At 36.4% G+C, this 19,251-nt stretch overlaps 1 protein-coding gene across 3 annotated transcripts in view; it reads right to left on the bottom strand.

The window, feature by feature from the left end:
- Nucleotides 1-19,251, bottom strand: part of TMTC3 (transmembrane O-mannosyltransferase targeting cadherins 3) — a 46,511-nt gene that overhangs the window by 14,863 nt on the left and 12,397 nt on the right. For 2 of the 3 annotated variants that reach the window (XM_075209371.1, XM_075209372.1), the window contains exons 4-11: nucleotides 16,066-16,165; nucleotides 14,620-14,735; nucleotides 13,146-13,318; nucleotides 12,485-12,737; nucleotides 10,363-10,511; nucleotides 5,861-5,984; nucleotides 5,174-5,285; nucleotides 1,843-1,946 (exon numbers count right to left, since the gene is read on the bottom strand). In XM_075209371.1, the coding sequence (XP_075065472.1) occupies nucleotides 1,843-1,946; nucleotides 5,174-5,285; nucleotides 5,861-5,984; nucleotides 10,363-10,511; nucleotides 12,485-12,737; nucleotides 13,146-13,318; nucleotides 14,620-14,735; nucleotides 16,066-16,165 (1,131 nt within the window). The remainder of the gene's footprint in view (nucleotides 1-1,842; nucleotides 1,947-5,173; nucleotides 5,286-5,860; nucleotides 5,985-10,362; nucleotides 10,512-12,484; nucleotides 12,738-13,145; nucleotides 13,319-14,619; nucleotides 14,736-16,065; nucleotides 16,166-19,251) is intronic. The other variant, XM_075209373.1, reaches the window with a different exon arrangement.

Genomic DNA, 19,251 nt, shown 5'->3' with positions numbered 1-19,251 from the left:
GTGTACTACATATTAAGCTATGCCACCCACAATATAACTGGATTGTCTTTCACCATAAGGCACTTACATCTACTTTTTCCTGCAGCTTATCTGACTTAGACTGCAAGGTCTACAAATTGAGACTATTTTAAAAAGCAATTTTATTACCATAATACATTATTGGATATTCTATATATCTGCTCTTGCAGGAAACATGTAGTATTATACCGGATATTTTTAAAACACTGTGGTCCTGAATTAAGAACGTTAATATAGTAAAGGATCACAACTTTCTCATCTTGTAACCACATTATATTTTTAAATATGGTTATTTAAAGTTACTAAATGGAAAAGCATAAATAAGAAAAAACTTTGTTCTTTTTTGATAAATGATTTGACGGGTAGGTTTATACAAACAGTCTCTGCAAGATAAAAAATATCCATGTTTTGAGGTTTGTGGTCCAGTGTGGGTCCACAGGAATCGGAGCACTCATAAATACACAAACCAGACATTTATAACACGTAATTGCAAAATAATAAGAGGTTGCCAAGTCCTTGCTGAAGAATGGAGATATTACATCTATTGTGAAGTTATTTATTGATGGAAGCTCTAGCAAGTAGGCCTTTCATCGTCACACAATCAGATTTCTATAAATCATGACATAGTATTTGAACAATTGTAGCACCCATGTACACTGTAGTTGTGCATATATGCCGCTTTAAAGAAATTGGACTGAAAGCCTGTAAAAGGCCTGCAGGCAGGAGCTTTCATCAATTGTGCCACAGCTAGCATTATCATTGACAACAATTTCAGACAAGTCTACTTTCAAAGCTAATCACTTTAGTTCTAGGATAGCTCAAAGGCCTGTTTTTAAAACAAAAAACACAGAGTGTATAGAGAAAATAGGGCTATGCATGTTGACCTGTTGCTCACAACACATTTCATGCACACAATACTAAACTTATATTTTTGTAAGACTGATGGCAGTGTGACTCAGTTTATTCATATATAATATATACACAATACAAAAGTAATCATTAAAATAAGGCACATATACCTTAATATTTTTCAAAAACAATGTCATCCACAAAATGTGAAAAAAAACGTATGCAACTATACCATGAAAGCAGATGATCCGTTGCACATCTGTATTTTGCACTGTATTTTATTATTTGAAAAGAAAACCTGTAGTTCATCAAATAACCCAGGACCAATGAAACATTTAGTTAAAGGACATCTGTGGGGACTTCCAACTAAACTCAGATAAACTGGAAAACTCCTGACAAATTTGACAGGGCTATAACAAGTACCTATACGATATATGTAGGCTAATGTCTCAAGTGTCATTTAACTGGACAATCGTCTTTCAGGTTTTTAAGCACTTTGTTTCAATCTAAAGTTGAAGACTAGCTTATTGGCCAGGAGTAAGGTTACTTAATATTTTGGTAGGGGTAAACCATGGGTAAACAAACATGATGCAGACTTTCTGAATTTAAAAATGTGTTTAAAAGAAGAGGATGGTTCGTCCAAAGGCCTACCATGTTCTAAAATCTCATGATAAGGTTTGCATTACTTAGCTTGGGTTTAAAACAAGAAACCAGTTTAGCAATCTAAGGGTAGAGAAGTCAAACAGGAAAAAATGCAGCCATTAAAAAAATGTTGAGAATATCATTCAATTTACAATTATAATAAAAAGGTGAAGTGAGGAAAAGTGAAATAACTCAGTAGTGCAATCACAGGATATGTAAAAGGCAAGAATGTCTATACATTACCACATACTGCACCAAGCTATGTTTAGGGGTTAATGGAATAAATCAATGACAGAAAATAACTGCACTAATGTAACCATAGCATTTCTTTACCTGTGGCATGAGTGACTTTGCAATTAAATAGGACTCTTCGGCTTCTTTGCTTCGGTTTAGATTCTTATATGTCCGTCCAACATTCATATGAGCACCTATATCATCTGAAAAGAAAATACTCATGGATGCAAACCATCACAGTAATAACACTTTAAATTGTTTTGGGTGGAATGTAAATAGTATGTTCTTAGGGCTTGTAAACAATGGCATTGAAAAAGCTGCTCTACAGAAAGTGTACTACTTAATAAACATTCCCATTGAACTCCATTGTATTTTGCACAGCATTAAGGCTTCTGTATGATCTAGGCAACATTTACGTTGACGTGAAGAAAAACCTTATCGAAAAATGTGCGTGTTCAGGTCCAGCCGCTTACATTATTTTTTGTTCTACAAGCGTCAAAACACAAAGATGTACAAAGGTACAGCTTTTGCAACTTTACCATTTTCTGTAAAGTGATATAAGTGGTCCACCCAAGGAGCCCTGGGCTACACTCAAGATAGCTAAAAACAAATATTGTGATTGCATTAAATAAGTGGGTATGTAAAATGTAATCACACAGAAGATAAATGCTATCCTGTATTCACCTGTAACATTGCTTTATTACTGCAACTCCCATTGTGTCGTTAGACGACAAAGCAGACCGAAACCACTGCAAAATTGCTCTTCAGTCAACTCTGCTTAAACTATTTGGTGATAGTATGGCAGGGAATATTATGTCCAGCAGCAAGACAAAAAAAATAATCTTTACAGTTTATCTTTACAAACTTGTATACATTATAGACTTCAAGCAGCTATATTTTGAAAACTTCTTTGACTAATCGCATTTGTGATTCATTTATGAAATTAAATAACTATAAGAATTTACAACATGTCTAATTTGTAAGTGGTTGAAGTTAGCTCACAGTTCATTTTTATTTTATATATGTATATGAAAGACTACTCTTTTGGCCAAGAACAACAATGTAAACCCGATAATTTGATTATCTGTCTCAATGGAAAAAAAAAAAATTAGATATGTTTAATATGCATTATATTAAAGGTGTCAGCAAGTTCCTTTTTCAGTTCATCCCTCATTGTGGGGTCTTCAGTTCACAAGCAACCTCAAGATTTGAAACAAACCACAAGCTTGAAAATAGAAAAACTTACATGTTGTTTGTTTTGGGCACTACAAATGAAATGCATCCAACTGTGTGTTTTTTTTTGTTTTTTTTTAAAGCTGACAGTTGAGAAAGTGAACTGAAGCAAGTCTGATAAAATGGGACATCAAAGACTTAAGTGCAGACTTAAAGGATTAGCTGGTATGAAACAAGAAAACTTTTTTTTTATTATTATTATTTCTAACTACAACTAGTTTCCAGTTTCAAAGATAGACTTTTAAAGCTTAAAGGGGGCAGCAATTAGTAGACTACTGAACTACTTTTCTAGTGGGGGTCAGGTAATGCTCAAGCATTTTTTTTTTTTTTAACATTGCATTTTTTATTCTGTGGCAGGAGAAATATTTATACTGATTGTTGTTGTAGCCAAGCCACAATAGAGGAGACTGGGACATGATTTTTATAAGTTATTTATATAGTGCCACCATAATAACAGTGCTTTACAGAGATTATTTAATCATTCACATTAGTCCCTGCCCCATTGGAGACTTAGGGCTAGATTTACTAAGCTGCGGGTTTGAAAAAGTGGGGATGTTACCTATAGCAACCAATCAGATTCTAGCTTTCATTTATTTAGTACATTCTACAACATGACAGCTAGAATCTGATTGGTTGCTATAGGCAACATCCCCACTTTTTCAAACCCGCAGCTTAGTAAATCTTGCCCTTAGTCTAAAGTATGTTCCACAAAAGCACATATACACTAAGGTACAATTTTTTCAGTGGCTAACTATGTTTTTGAACTTAAGGAGGAACTTGGAGGAAACTTGCACAAACAAACGAAGAACATAGAAACTTCACAGATATTGCCCTGGTTGAAATGGAACCCATGGTCTCCGTGCTTCAAATGCTGTGCCACATATGAGGAGAAAGCAGCAGGACTGGTACAGAGGAGAGTGTGCTGATGTGATTCAGTACAAACACTGGTCATTACTGCTTCTGCACATGCATTATCATTTCATCTGAATGAAGCTGCCTACAGCTCTATGACTAAGGCTCTCTGGCATTCAGGAAATAAAATAAATCAGCAATTACACATTTGCTACAACATGGTGAAACACTATTCAAATATTTCCAAAAACAATGTTTTTCCTTTTAGACATTACCAAATGTTAGAGACCCACCAGGGAGGCCTCCAGTGAGAATTCTGGATGTTGCGTACACCCCTCTCTTTTACGTTTGTTGGTACAATTTTGGAACCTTTTGTCTTAATACAACAACCTTCTACAAAATATATTTCAGTGTTTCCTGATGCTATTAAAAAGAACAAAAACACAATAGAGAACCGTTTGTGGCTTTACTGGATGTGTAGAGCCGGATCATAAACCTCATGTAAATGTTTTCATTATCTGAAAATACCTCTATCTGTCTTATGAAGAAATGACAATTGTTTGTGATCTACGTGCTTTTATTTTGTCCTATAAACGTTACTTCTGAAGATTTTCTTTTTATCTAAGGGCCAAATGTGGTCCACTGCAAATAGTTTATCGATAACTAGGAACAGATTTTATTTACACAAATCCACCATGTCATATTATGCTATATGTTGATATTGGTAAACTACAAATGGTCATCTTCAATGTTAGTGTAGATAGAGTGGTACCCTAGACAGAGGTAACAAACCAAACATGTGAAAACACTGTAAAAACAGTGTTGTGCTACATTTAAGACTGGGTTTCTAGGTGTCTCAGGGATATTGCTCCTAACCAGAAGTGGTGTTACTACCAAGGTTTTCCTCTATAATTTTAAGGGCAGACAATACTAATTATAAATAAACCACATTTCAGAACAATTTTAAGCATACCCATGTTCGCTTTGCAAAATGTTTTTAGCCACGTCTAGATCAAGAACATTTTCTTACCATGTGCAGTATCTTGGAAGGCACCACACTGGAGTGCTGCTCATATGTGGGCTAAACGTGTATATTAAAGAATTGTAAAATAACAATGAAGGACCATGGTCCAAATCTTAGTACGTGCTCCCAGGCCAAAAAGTAATCAATCAGCCCTTCACCAATTAATCTCAATGTGGTTAACTACAGCTTGTTTGGTCTCTCTTTTTATATTATTAATACATACACACACACCCAAAAAACATACAACAAATGAACAAAGATACACTACCGCTGCCTTAGCAGTACTATTTAAAACATCAAAACAATCTGAAAACCACTTACCTGGCTGTACATGTGTAGCTTGCTTAAAGAACCTCAATGCTTTCACATAATTCTTTTCATTCTCAAGAGCATGGCCAACATTATTCCAAAGTTTAGCATTATTTTTATTTACCTATGGTTTAAAAACACAACAAGTAATGAGATTAGAGGCTTACAAATTTGAGGATGTTTCATGTGCAAACATAGAAAACATTTACAGTACATTGTACAGATTTTTGGCAACATAAAAGTGGGGATTCGTTTGGAAGTAATGTCACATGGAGTCCCTCCAAAATAGTACTTGAAGGCATACCATGAAGATGTATCTATACTCATTTTCCCTTATACCCCATGGAGGTGCACAGGAAAATGAGCAGATTTCTTACGATAATAGTCGGTAATATGTGCAGTTGGACATCCAGCGGCACATTGCTTTCCCCCCGAAGGAGCACAAAGGGTACTTTTTTTTTTTGCAACTTCAACGTTTATTCAATGTTACTTCTATGTTTTGTCTGATGTTACCAGACTTTATTTCCACTAGCAACTCTTATTAATTGTTGTGAACTTTATAATCTGGAAAACCAAAGGGGAAATGTTAAATGCCAGCTGTCTGTACCTTCAAAATTACATTGGGAAAACCTATTTATGTCTTGTATATAACTCCATTTAAAAATAGCATTACAGGGAATAATAGGAATAATACACTACCTTCAAAGCAGACATAAACAAAGTGTATTCTGATTCCCAGTCCCGGTTCCTGTTGAAGGTTTTCATTGCATGAGTGAACAGCACCAGAGCTAAAAATATCCAAGATAGCTTTCTCAATTTGCTGCTAAAAATCAATGGAAGACAGAAAAATAAAACCAGTGTCATGCAGTGTTTCTTTATCAAATATAAATGTGCATATTTGTGAATGAACACTAAGCTATGATCCAAGGGGCAACCATTATTACAAACAGATCAGGGAAATGTATTGTGAACTTGACAATATTGCACAACCAATGACAAAATTAATTTAAAAAAAAAAAAAAAAAAAAAGTCTTTATTTTAGGTTGTGTGATTCAAAACTATGGGGATTCCTATGGGGAATTGTGTAATCTGAAACACAACCATGGCCTTAAATTGTGCATTCTTAAATGGTTTAATTTTAGAAGAAGTTCCAGTTTCTACAGTACAAATCAAGTATCTGGAAGTTAAAGTTAATCTTTAAAGCCATGACGGAAATAGAAAAAAATGAGTCAAAGAAGAATAGATGGTGTTCACATTGAAATAACACCACCAATATATCAGCCACGTTGGTCAAATAGGAATGCACAATGCATTCCTTTATCCCCACAAAGTTTACCAGAGATTCAATAGCACAAACAAGCCAAAAAAACCTATGGCCCATCTAATGTGCATGCCAAAGTTATATCTGTTGTTTTAATCTACTCTATTTGGGGCATTATTTCACTTGTGAAACTTTGTTCCTTATAAAGGGGATGCAGCAATAGGACCAAAATAATTTCTTGAAAGGGTTTGTAGGAAATTTTCCTCTCTCCCCTAAATTAGTGTTACAGCTCTCTACAAGCTCCAGGCATTGACACTTGAAGCTTCAAATACATCTAACTAGTTACAAGTTTCACAGGTGCTTTACAAACTGCACCGAGGGTCAAGCGACAATGTCCAGAAAAAGTAAAGCACTGTAGAAGAGGGTAGATCTGCTATGTGTGTTAGCGTTCTATTATAGCACCCACTTAAATAGAAAGGGGACTAGAAACAAAGTAGTGCCAGCACTCTCACAAATAACTCCAAGTGTCACTAACATCGCAAAAATGTCCAATGTCATGCTATGACTCTGCTGACCAATTAAGTCTATTTAGACTAGACTGCAAATCACAGTATCTATGGGCCAAAAAGACAATAAATCGGGGCCTATGATCTTTTCATGTGTCCAACTGTTTTTCCCGTGTGACCGATAAAATTACTCAATAGACTGTTGCACAGCAAAATTGAACTGGGCATGTGTTTCCATGAGATTTTCATGTCAAATTCCAGTACAAAAGAGAAAAATGCATGAAAGCCCTGAAACAGTTATGTACATGCTTGTTTGTTGCAATTGCAAAGAAAATGCCAAACAACTATTTCATAATTTGAGAAACCTCCAAACCATAAACCGTGACAATAGTGTTACATTTCAAATGCAAAAGGGATTGAAATGGTTATCCTAGGAAAACAGTATGAACAGTCAGCAGCCACAGAGAGTTAATCAAATGAAAAGAACCAGGTATCACAAAGGATAGGTATATCTTAACTAAAGGGAAGGTACTCTCTAACTCAGTATAATATTAATGTATTACTGTGAGTTTTGCTGCTTGCTTACTATACATCACCTCAAGCCCCAGCACAGTTTATTGAGGTGCATGCGTCCACAAACATAATATCTGTGCAAATAAAAGCGGCACTCTTTCAGCAGTGAAAACAAAGGAATCCATGCCAAATGCATGAGCACACATTGTAAAAAAGATTTTGTAAGCCATTGTTTAAACTGTTCAGCAATGTGCCTCAAAGTAACTGTAGGAAGAAGCCCTTGGAGGTCAGGTCTGTGTAACACAAAATCATTGAGCAGCAGCAATATTTTTTTTCCCCCATTTCTGTTTTCGGATGTTACTGAAGAACTAGGGAGATCGCCCACACTAGTCACATAAAAATGCCATTATGGAAAAATGATGATTAATGAAGCATTTTAAAACAAATGTCTTTGTACCTCCATCTCTTTTGTTGGCAAATACAGACAGGAAACTTGTAGGAAATATTATTCATGTAAATGGAAAGCAATACCATTTAGCAAAGATAATGTAACGGAGTGCATTGAGTCAGATGCTGTCGGCTGTGGGGTTAACTGCTCTGTTAAAACTACTGTTCTCTTTATTAATTTTTAATCAAAAAAGGAAATTAGTTTACGCTATCTATATACTTATGATACAAAACAGACAGGATGTAATATTGCTTTCCAGACTAAATTACATTGAGATAACTGATTTATATTAATTAGAATTAGAATGTACTATATACAAAACTCCACAAATTCAATTTGTTGCTCTATACAAGACAGCTGGCTTGGACAAAACAGAACATCCCTGCTATAATGAAGACTCTTTAGCCTTTTCACCCAGTGACCGGTAATTTCTCCACATAAATCTCTATTGTCATTTATTAATCTGAAGTTGTTAACAGTCACGCAACTGGATGCTGTTTCGCGGTTTCTAATGCGTTATAATTAAAGTATTATATATGTAAAAATAACTAAATTTGGATACATCCCCAAAGCACACAATTTATTTTAGAACATCGAATAACATTTTATACTGCATATAAGCCTGATAGTTTTAAATGCATACCTATGCCAAAAAACTGGCAAGTCATAACCAAAGACAGAAAAACAGGCCAATCACACTCCCTAATTTCTGCAACGGACAAGCTACATCCATATTAGATATGATTTCTCCAATGTGTTTTCCCCCATTGCCCAACACAACCTTCTTACTTTTAATAACTACTTTAAAGACCAATTCAACTGAAAAATACATATTTCAGGTATGAGATCCATTAGCAAGAATGCTTAAGGCTTAAACAGTTCATGCCATGGTGGGTTGCAGCTATTTAGAGCTGCATGCTTTAAATATATTTGATAAATCCTTTAACAAATTACCAATATAATCCATTATATACATTCTATTATAGTTTGCATCTAACAAATGATACATACCAAGTAAGTTGCTCAATGATATAAATGACCCATAGTACAAGTCCCTTAGAATTTTTACAGTGGAATTTTTAATCTGGCACTGATAAAACACCCTGTATTAAAAATGTATCCAGCCAAGAGAGAACAGGAGTGACAAAAATGACAAACGAATGTTGTATAAAAATATGAACTGATTAATTGACACATTTACAGAAAAATAAACAATACATTGCGGTAAACAGAGCCTAAATAAACCAACAGGCTGATTGGGCGCTGGGAGGGGGGACGCCGCCACCATTTAAGGTTTTCATTTTTTTTGTTACTATTGAATATGAACACAATGAGCCACCCCTCCTCTACACTGTCGCTCCCTCCTCCCATCCCTCCTCACTGGCTGTCGGGCGTGGTGTCATCATCACATCCCAGCTGTGTCAGTGAGGAGCTGCAGTGAGGGGAGCAGACTGCCGGTGGAAGACAAGTAAGAAGTGTTTATGCAGGGGGACAGAGTGCGCGCGCAGAAATGGGGGCAGAGTGTGCACGTGCGCAAAAGGGGAGGCAGAGTGCAGGGGAGTCATGAACTGGCCGCTGCGGTGTGATGAAATGGCTGGGGAGATCATGAATTGGCCGCTTGTGGGGGATAGGATCTCTATATTGAGTGGTGTTCATGAGGATGCTCTCTAAAGAGCTTAATCATTAAGGGTTTGTACTGTTTGCACATTTTCAAAACAGGACCACAACTTTCCAGAAGACAGCTAAACGACAACAAAGCTACAAGAACAAGCAAGAAAGAACAGCAGTAAATAATGTTTGTGTGAATATATTTTATTGTTTGAGCTGCTTTACTGACAATTTAGTTTGGGAGAGAGATTCATATACTTTATATTTAAAATTGTAAAAATGGTGGAGAGAATATCACTCAAAAAACTAACAATTCAGAAAGAAACAGGAACATGGCCGACAAGGTATGCACAATACTAAAGCGTTCACCTGGAATGGATAGCACAGCCCTACAAAAAACCCAAGTTGTTTTAAATTAACTTTCATCGAGTCAATTGGGTTAGTCTCTACAAATTTATAAAAGGGTACTTCCATATGAGAAGCTGTAAGAGAGTTACAAGCCATGCAGGAACAATAGAACATGCAGGTGTTTCAATGCCTGATAAAAAAGTAGAAAGTTATATCAGGACTAGGCTTTTATATTATAGATATTTAAGCATAGGAAACGCTGTGTCAGGAAACGTAAGATTCAGGGAAAATTTAAGAAACTGCTAGGATTAAATAAAATAAAAAAAAACAAAAACAATAAAAAAAAACCAAAAAAAAAAACTGTTCATAAGCCTCTGGAAGTAATTTTAACCTAATCTGCACAAATCTTTCAAATCCTTATTTTACAGACAAGCCTATGTACCTCAATATATTACAAATAAAAGATAAAGTTACATTCTTCTCCAAATACAATACAGCACATTATGTATATGCCCACCTTTTGCTTGATAATTTCTTCCAGCCATGAGCAACGAACATGCAGAATCCCATACTTGGAACATATAATACTCTCTCTGCGACTACAAACCCGACAGGGAAGAAGAGGTTTGAAGCGGGTATAAAAGGCAACACCATCATGCACAGTCCCTGCGAAAAATTGAGTAGTGATATGAAAACAATGAAATTTAAGATTAGTGGGATGCTTAAACCAGACCCACCATATAAGATCTTTATTGAAAATTGCAATATAATATATATACATATACACACACACATATACACATATATATATATATATATATATATATACACACACACATACAAAAAATATAAAATATATATATATATTTTTTATATTTTATATGTGTGTATAATATATATATATATATATATATATATATATATATATATATATATATATATATATATATATATATATATATATATATATATATACACATATACACACATATATACATACATACATATACACACACGTCTTGATACCACTTGTACCCTGGAAGCTAACAAAAACCTGATGTTTAATTACATTTTCAGTAGAGACTGTTATAGCCTCCTAATATATAAGTAGATTATTACATTTTATTAAGCACCATATATAATTTTGTATAAACCACCATCACACAGTGCCCCTTTTTCAAAGCACCACCTTGACATTTCAGTACTTAAATTTTTTGTTTTTGTTTTCTAGTCTCCCTGGGGAAGAGAACAACATTGAATACTTTTAAAAACAGGGAATCTCCAAGTCAAGAATGAACAAAAACAGAAGAATAAAACTTAATTCAATTTTGGTTAATCTCTTATTAGGCAAGTAGTTTGGGATAAAAACGGTATGCCCTTTAGAGTTTCAAAATGGAGACTCAGGAAGGTTTTTGTTTGTTTGAATTTTTTTAATACTCTTTATTTGTAAAAGTTTTAAGAATGGTATAAAAACAGACAAGCAGGCATGGCAATACAGGAGTTATGCAGTTAGGGTACATTTAACATGATTAGCGTGGAGTAGCGCAAGACAGGAAACTGCCAACGGCTGGAGGTATTCCAGGGTAGTCTAGCGGACCAGTATACTGTTGCCATGGTGCTACTAAATGGGGGGGGCAGGTGTGTTATGTGGTGAGAGTATTAGGCGGCCCAAATTTTGTGGAATAAGGCCACTTTGTTGTTCTGAAGGCTGGTAACGCATTCCATCCGGTATATGAACCATATGCGGTTAACCATCTCCTGGCGTGTTTTTTCAGTTGCGGTCTATTTGAAGCTTTGCTGCACAGGTGATGTGGAGAATCAGCTTGTCCAGGGGTTTATCAAGATGGGGAATTGAGACGACTTAAGAAGGTTTTAATTGTGACATCCGGTGTACACTTATTACACAGACTAGGGTCTCGCCTACAGGAGATGCCTTGATGTTGACAGATGAGCTTACACCAATATAGTTATATTATCTGTATCTCATACTTACATATTTGTTGACACATAGTGATTTAAATATTGTTTATTTCAGAACAGACTATCTTTTGTTTTTACTTAAGAGTTTCATGTCAGCATCACCTTGTATGCCACATGTTTCCCATTTTCCCAGGCATTTTCTGTACAGTAAAAACCCACATTAGAAGGCATAAACAAGCTATTGAGTCCTGCAAAACAGAAAATATTCACTATTCTAATGCTCATCTTATGAAACAACTTTCTAAAACACCATTTCTGAAAACAAAAAGGGTTTCATAAACACTACTTTAGAACAGGGGCGGATCTAGAAAACTACTGTACCCGGGGCGATTTAAGGGGGGCGATTTAGGCCCCGCCCCTTTCTAACAGTTTAGGCTGCCGGCGGCTGCACAGTATGTGCAGGTCCGTCCAGCCATGACAGGCAGGGACAGTGTGCTGCCCGGCTGCTCTGATTGTGTTTTAAACACAATCAGAGCAGCCGGGCAGAACACTGTCCCTGCCTGTCACGGCTAGACGGACCTGCACATACTGTGCAGCCGTCGGCAGCAAGTGTCTGCTAGGGGGGGGCGATCGGGGCGGATCCGCCACTGCTTTAGAACCATATAAAACTTCACAATAATATTTACAGTGTATTCAAACTAGTTTCTAAAGCAACTTACCATAAGCACAGTTTTGGATGACTCGCCTGAATATCGGATACTGAATATCACCAAATATCCAAGAAGACAAAAAAATACCACTGTTGCCAAATTCCTGATATCCAGGAAACTTTCAACCAAAGGAATAGTTCCCATTGTCCAATCACAGCACAGTTCAGACGGATTTAGGAGAAGCCAGGCATTCACAGGGAGCAGGTAATTAAATGTTAATTGTCTTGCAGGTGTTGAGCTGACAGCAGCAGGGTTATCAAATCTAGCCAAAGAAAAATGTCAGACGTTACGTATTTCTCAACAGCAGTACAAATGTAATCCCTATTTTGTTTTTAGGGTTTTTTTTATTTGTATTTTTAATCTGTATTACATTAAGTTATGTTTTCGTACAGCAGCTTCCTTTAAGATTTCTCTTTACTTAGTGTAAGATATAAAGCACTAGAAAGTGGTTTTCTATTTAAACATCATTGCTTAAAAGAAAAGATGCAATATTTCATACAAGAAACCTATAAATCTTTTGGCACAATGCCTACAACATGCTGTGTTTATAGAGGGTGAGGTGGGAGCTGTAGCTCCCTTTGTATATCATGCTCACATTGGAAGTAATAAACTCATTACAGAAACAAATACATTACTGGAAAAATACCACCATTTAGAAATCTCAGCTCACCTGGTGAAGACTGGAAGCTGTGACTGGATGACTTGTACACGGACTACAACAAGCAGCAATGTGCTGAACATCAATACAACAAGTTTAAGCAGTGTTTGAAGCAGGGAGTATGGTATGCTACCTTTACCTAACAGTATTTGTAAAGATGTGTCCCACAGCACAGGTAATGTGTACTGAAATCCAAGAGAGACAAAGCATTAACACATGGAAAGGCTTCAGGATTTCTAGAAAAACATAGAATTCTACATACACATTCATAAAAAAATAATAAATGGGTACTTGTTAATTTTAAGGGCATCACATGGACCCTACCCACTAGTAATTTGGTTATTGGCATGGAGTATGAGCTCCTTCGCTGTAGCACTCCAGTATTCCCATACCCCTCATCCGCAATAGTCTTAAAGAGAAAGCCGTCTGCGGCAGAACGCTCAGAGAACATGGGGGTGGTGACAATTTAGGTTAGAGCAGCAAATTTCAAACTCTCAGTTTAAGGCACCCTTAGGGTCCCCATCATTTTTTCAAGGCATTCCTAAGCCAAAATTACTACCAAGTAGCCCCCGGCCTTAGTTATCACCAGCCCTGGCCGTGGCACCCCAGGGAGAGGTGGCGCACAGTTTGGCAAACACTGGGTTACAGAAAGGATAATGGAGACTTAATGACATAGGCATGGGGAGTCCATCTGGTGCAGGCATAATTAACAAGTACCTAACAACGTATAAAAATCAATTATATTACAAATATCACATTATTTAGGGCTCATGTTCATCAGTATAGAGCCCTATTCGGCTCAGTTGTGTACACAATAGAGATGTGTGAACAGTCCAGACTTCATCTTTTCCCTCTTTGTGTAGCATACATATTGTGTAACAAAAGGAGCTCTTTGCTCACAAACATTGTGCTTTGAAGAGAAGTATAAAATTTGAGTGGAAAGACTATGAGGCTGCCAGCAGAAGCAAAATTGATGCCCTTGGGTTTTGCACCCACCACGCGGAAAATGTACAGATCAAAAATAGATGTGCAATTTTGACATTTAAGTGAGCATTAAACGCAATTATGAATGCAGGTACTGCCGAGGGCAAACGACCAACCCAAAGGCACTGAAAAGCAATGTCATGAAAGGTTTAAGTGGACAAGCATCAAATATTAATGAGACAGCTGTTTTGTTCCGTTACTTCACAAAATGAGGGCAAAACGAGCAGTTATTCTTAAGTGCTTTAGCAAATTTGCTTTCAGGTTGTCCGATGGAACAGGTAGGCAGTTTTTCACATAATTATACATCTAGAGAGCATGGGTAGCACCACAGGTAGAGCTTGCAAAATGATCTCAGACCAGACAAAAAATATTGAGATGCATAGTATTTACTTTTACAATACTGCAAAATATAGAATGGTGGGGGTGGTGGCGTTTATAGAATTTTCTCTTTGTCATAGGACTGTTCACCTTTTTAGCAGTTTTAAAAATAAACAGACCTTACCCCTTGAGCAATGAAGACTTCATAGACACAGCAAATCCCAACAACAGTAATTCCCTGCTCTTTACACAGAGTTGCAACCGCAACAAGGAACACAGCAGTAGCAATAGGAGTCCACGCTACAAAAACAAAAACGAATGATTGAGTTTCACAATGTTTGCCAGTTAAAAGAACAAAATGCTGTGTAAACAAACACACATGAAGTCAAAATCTTTGACAGTGAACAATATGTTTTTGCTACAGCAACTGATAAACCCTTATGTGCAGTATGTCTTTCTGGACATAACGAGTAGCTTGGAAGAAACCGCATAAACCAGTGGTCAGGGAACAGGGGTAAATTACCCCAAATGGGGCAAAAATGAAATTCCTGGGGGTAATGCTGCCGATTCACATGCTGTCAGTTGGATTGTAGGCCCCTTTAAATGTGAAATTACTGTTGTACCAGAAGAGCCTCAAGGGTTGGCAGAGGCACTTCTTGAGCTTCAATGCAATAATGAAGCACGTATTGCATTTGAAAACAAAGCAGATCTGTCATATTTTTGGATGTCAACAGCTGTAAAGGCATTCAAAATTGCACATGAGGAGGCAGTCAAAAAGTTGCTGCCTTTTGCAACAACCTACCTTTGCAAACAAGGATTTTCCATTTTAAACGAACATAAAAACAAAGCAGAGAAATTGATTGGATGCTGAAGACTGTATCCAAATTGTTTTGACATCAAAATACCCCAATATTGATGCTCTCGTATCAAAAATGAAGCAACATCATTTCTCCAAAATCCGAAGTTTTGAAGTTGAAGCTTTCAAAGAAATTTTGAAAGAGTCCATAAAATTTTGAATTTTAATAATTAATAATATATGATTTCCTTCCTTTCAAATCAAGGGGGTAACGTCGGCGTATCTAAATATATTTTGGGGTAAAAGATAAAAAAGTTTCCTGACCCCTGGCATAAACCCTCCGTCCTTTATAGCAAGGAGGGCATACTATCTGCAAACACAACACCTGGATAAGACTTCATCATTTCTATGTGTACTCCTCTTCCTTGCCAATATTTAATAAATAATGTGGTCCTGTAAATAAATACATCATTTCAGCAACATATGTTCAGTATGGACATTCCCTTTCTGCCAGATGTATTTCTCCTACCAGCTCCCTGTAGAAGCAGTCTGTGGTCTTGCATGCTTTTGTATACTACAAATATACAGTAAATGATCAGAGCTCAAAAACAATCAGAAGGCAGAAAAATGCAATAAAACACAAAAAGCAAACATTACAACAGCTTAAACACAAACACATGCCAAATCTTCAATAATATTAGAAGATATTAGTAACTCAGTGTAGCTAAATACATCTGTTGTTGTGATACCTTTGGCTTTAAAACCACTAACTTACTGTGTGTGTTAAGGAAAGTCCATGGACAGTCTAAAACAACAGTAATTTGTTTGTTTTACCTATGGAATTGTCTGGGCCCTTAGATCTGGTATATGACAGAAATGCAGCAAGCAGGAAAATAGAGGAGAGAAGTTCAGCTCTGCCAACAACGCCTGTAACCTGCGGGTATATAAAGAAACAGCATCAGCAATTATATTAGGTTAAATACCCCTCACAAAGGGTTACAAGGTCAATGTGCACTGCAGCATTACCCTTGTACAAATCCAGATTATTACAAGTGAAATTTGAACTAAACACAACATCCAAAAACAATGACAGTTAAAAAAATTTTTTATTAAAAAGCTATACATCGTATCTAAAACACAATACAAAGATAAATATATATACTTCTTTAATTTGTGCAGTAGTTTGAAAACTGCACATATTTATTATAGACATGTGAAATTGCAAAACTGAAAGATTAAAATGTTTCACCAGCTTTGTTCAACATGTGCGTAAAATTATATTTTATTCTACAAGGCATGTGATGCGATGGTCTGACTTAAGTTAGTTGGCAGGAACTTTATAATTGGAAACAACAAGCATTGCTTGCTGTGAGCCGGCATAGTGTGACTTTCTGAAATTGTTTTTTAGTGAATGGCAGCTAACAAAGCCAATAATTTAATTGTTGGCCACAAAAACCTTTGAAATTATTGCGGCAAAAGATGAAGCACAACTGGTTTAAACACAGTATACAAAAATCTTGGATGAAATGCTACAGTATCTGTTAAGGGTCACCCAACACTAACTTTTTTTCCCCCTTTACATTAAGAGAATGGAGATTTTATTTTTAATATTTGCTGTGCATAAAATAATGTACTGTTTTTAAACACAAGAGTGGTCTGGTCCAAGCAATAAACCGATTTATGGCCATCTTGCAAAGTCGTTGAAGACTAAATTGTGCTAGCCCTCTGATCAGGCCAAACAACCAAATAGCAAGGGGCATTTTTATTGTGGTTCACCAATGACTACACAAAGAGAGATGCTATCATAATAATAGTCAAAATCCATTTGGGGGTTGTCCCTTTGTAGTACTCACAGGATGATATCGGATCAGTTTGGTAGTAGACAGTTGCCTGATCAGATGTAATATGCGTGCCTAGATTGAAGCAAAACACTCTCTCCCATAAGATCTGTGTGTAGGAATGACACTCTGGAGCCACCGATGACTAAAACTATACACACTTCCTCTGCTATAATAACAGTATTGCTGTTTTGCGGTTATGCGATTACCCTTAATCTGTGAAAATGAGTTATGGCAAAAACAATTTATTTGTTTCTCAATAAATTTCAGATCATGAATAGACCTCATAATGCTGTAATACATTGTATTTGTATTACTGAAGTTTAACAAAACCCCTCCTACCCTAATGCTAATGCATAGGGGGAACCCAACACTTCCAAAAATGTTGCAATTGGGCCTTGTGATGTAGTGGAGAGGCCCTGGCTATGTAAGCACCAAGATCCTGAAAAATACAGTAAATAGTGGGGGATTCTCATTTGAGAAAACTACTGTTATTGGGATGGGAGGGGATTAAGTAAGCTTTTTTTGAATAATGTTAAAAACCCCTTTAATGGAAAAGCCGTTTGATTTTTAATTCCTACCACTTTGCTGTAAGAATAAGTCCTTATGTGCCCTCTTGTGGTGAATTGAAAGATTACTACACAGAGTCCTGTTAACATGGGGGGAACATATCGATGAGAATCTGCACAAGCTTGGGGGGAGGCTTGCATTGACAAACATGAAAATGTTGTTCTCAGAACAGACAGCTCCTGCAATGAGGAAAACACTTGAAATGGACGGTTATCTTAAATTTGCAACAAGATTTTTCGTGGCGATTTTAAAAATAATTTCATCTTCCACTCACTGAATTTCACAGAGGAATTGCTGGACATGGCTTGCAAATCATGTTATATAATAGCATCAAAGATTAATATTTAATGTTTGGAAGGTGCCATTGTCAATATATATCTTTGTTTATTAAAGACACACAAATCTGAGAGAAGCTAATCTTCCATGTGCAGGTTTCACACATGCGATAATAAAACAAATGTGAAAAAAAAAGTGAAAGATAGCTCTAACATGCCACCTATGAGTAATTCAGGATTATAACCATACCACCAAACACACATGAGACCATGTGCAATTGTCTATAACATTGTATACTAATAAATGTTTTTACATGTTATTGTCTTTTTCACAATATAATACTAGAGTGTTTGCTAGTTTCAGCGCTGTGTGTCTTTTTTTGCCTTTTGTACCTTTTGAGGATCTCACCAATCCTTCACAGCTGCGGTCTAGCCCTCACTTTAAGTATTCTCTCCATATCTACCACCGCCCATTTATTCTCTCTAGTTTTGTCAAACACACTGACCTTATTATATAGGATCAGCTTGCAAAAAACAGTACATGCCGTTATTGGCATATAGAACAGCGATTTTATATTTTATTCTTGGAAGGATTGTAACAATACACCAAATGAAGGTAAGAACAAGACAAGCAGCAATTGAAGAAATGCTAACTTAAGTGAAAATTTATGCTCTTTATTTAATTTACATCTTTAATTTGAAGGAGTAACAGCAGCATATACTTTCCCGAAGCATCTGCCCTTAATCAGAGCTGTATACATACATACACACACCTCCCACAGCCCCATTGTGACAGGTTTCAAGAAAATAAATAAATAACTCGCCCACTGTGAAAGAAGCCATGTTTCTCCAATTGAACAAAAAAAACAAAAAATGCTAATCTACTTATGAAAAACTTGGCTACAAGAGCAGACTTCAGTGACTCTGAGCGAGGGATAATTGTTCGGGTATATTTGGCAGGAGCTTCAGTTACCAATATGACTCAGATTGCTTAAGCTTCATGTGCAACATTATCTAAAGGTGTCGTGTGCATGGAACTCTGAGGGAATTACATAAGCAAAGGGCAATATTAGAAGAAATAGCAAACCTGAAGATCCCGCAATCTTTGTGCATTAATTTCCAAGTGCAAGACAAAAGACTGCAAATTTTAATAAAAACAATCAGACAAGCAGGATATCAGTCCTGTTGCAGTGTATAAACTGCTTATTACAGTTGACAATGCATGTTAGAGTTCAGTGTGCAAAGAGAAGAGCCAATGGACTAATGAACAACAGAGGATGTTGATATCATGTTCTCGACAAACTTCCGAGCGCACATGTGGTGTCAATCTAAAGATC

This window comes from Mixophyes fleayi, chromosome 4, assembly GCF_038048845.1.
Source record: "Mixophyes fleayi isolate aMixFle1 chromosome 4, aMixFle1.hap1, whole genome shotgun sequence".
NCBI lineage: Eukaryota > Metazoa > Chordata > Amphibia > Anura > Limnodynastidae > Mixophyes > Mixophyes fleayi.
This window is presented reverse-complemented; position numbering and strand designations above follow the sequence as displayed.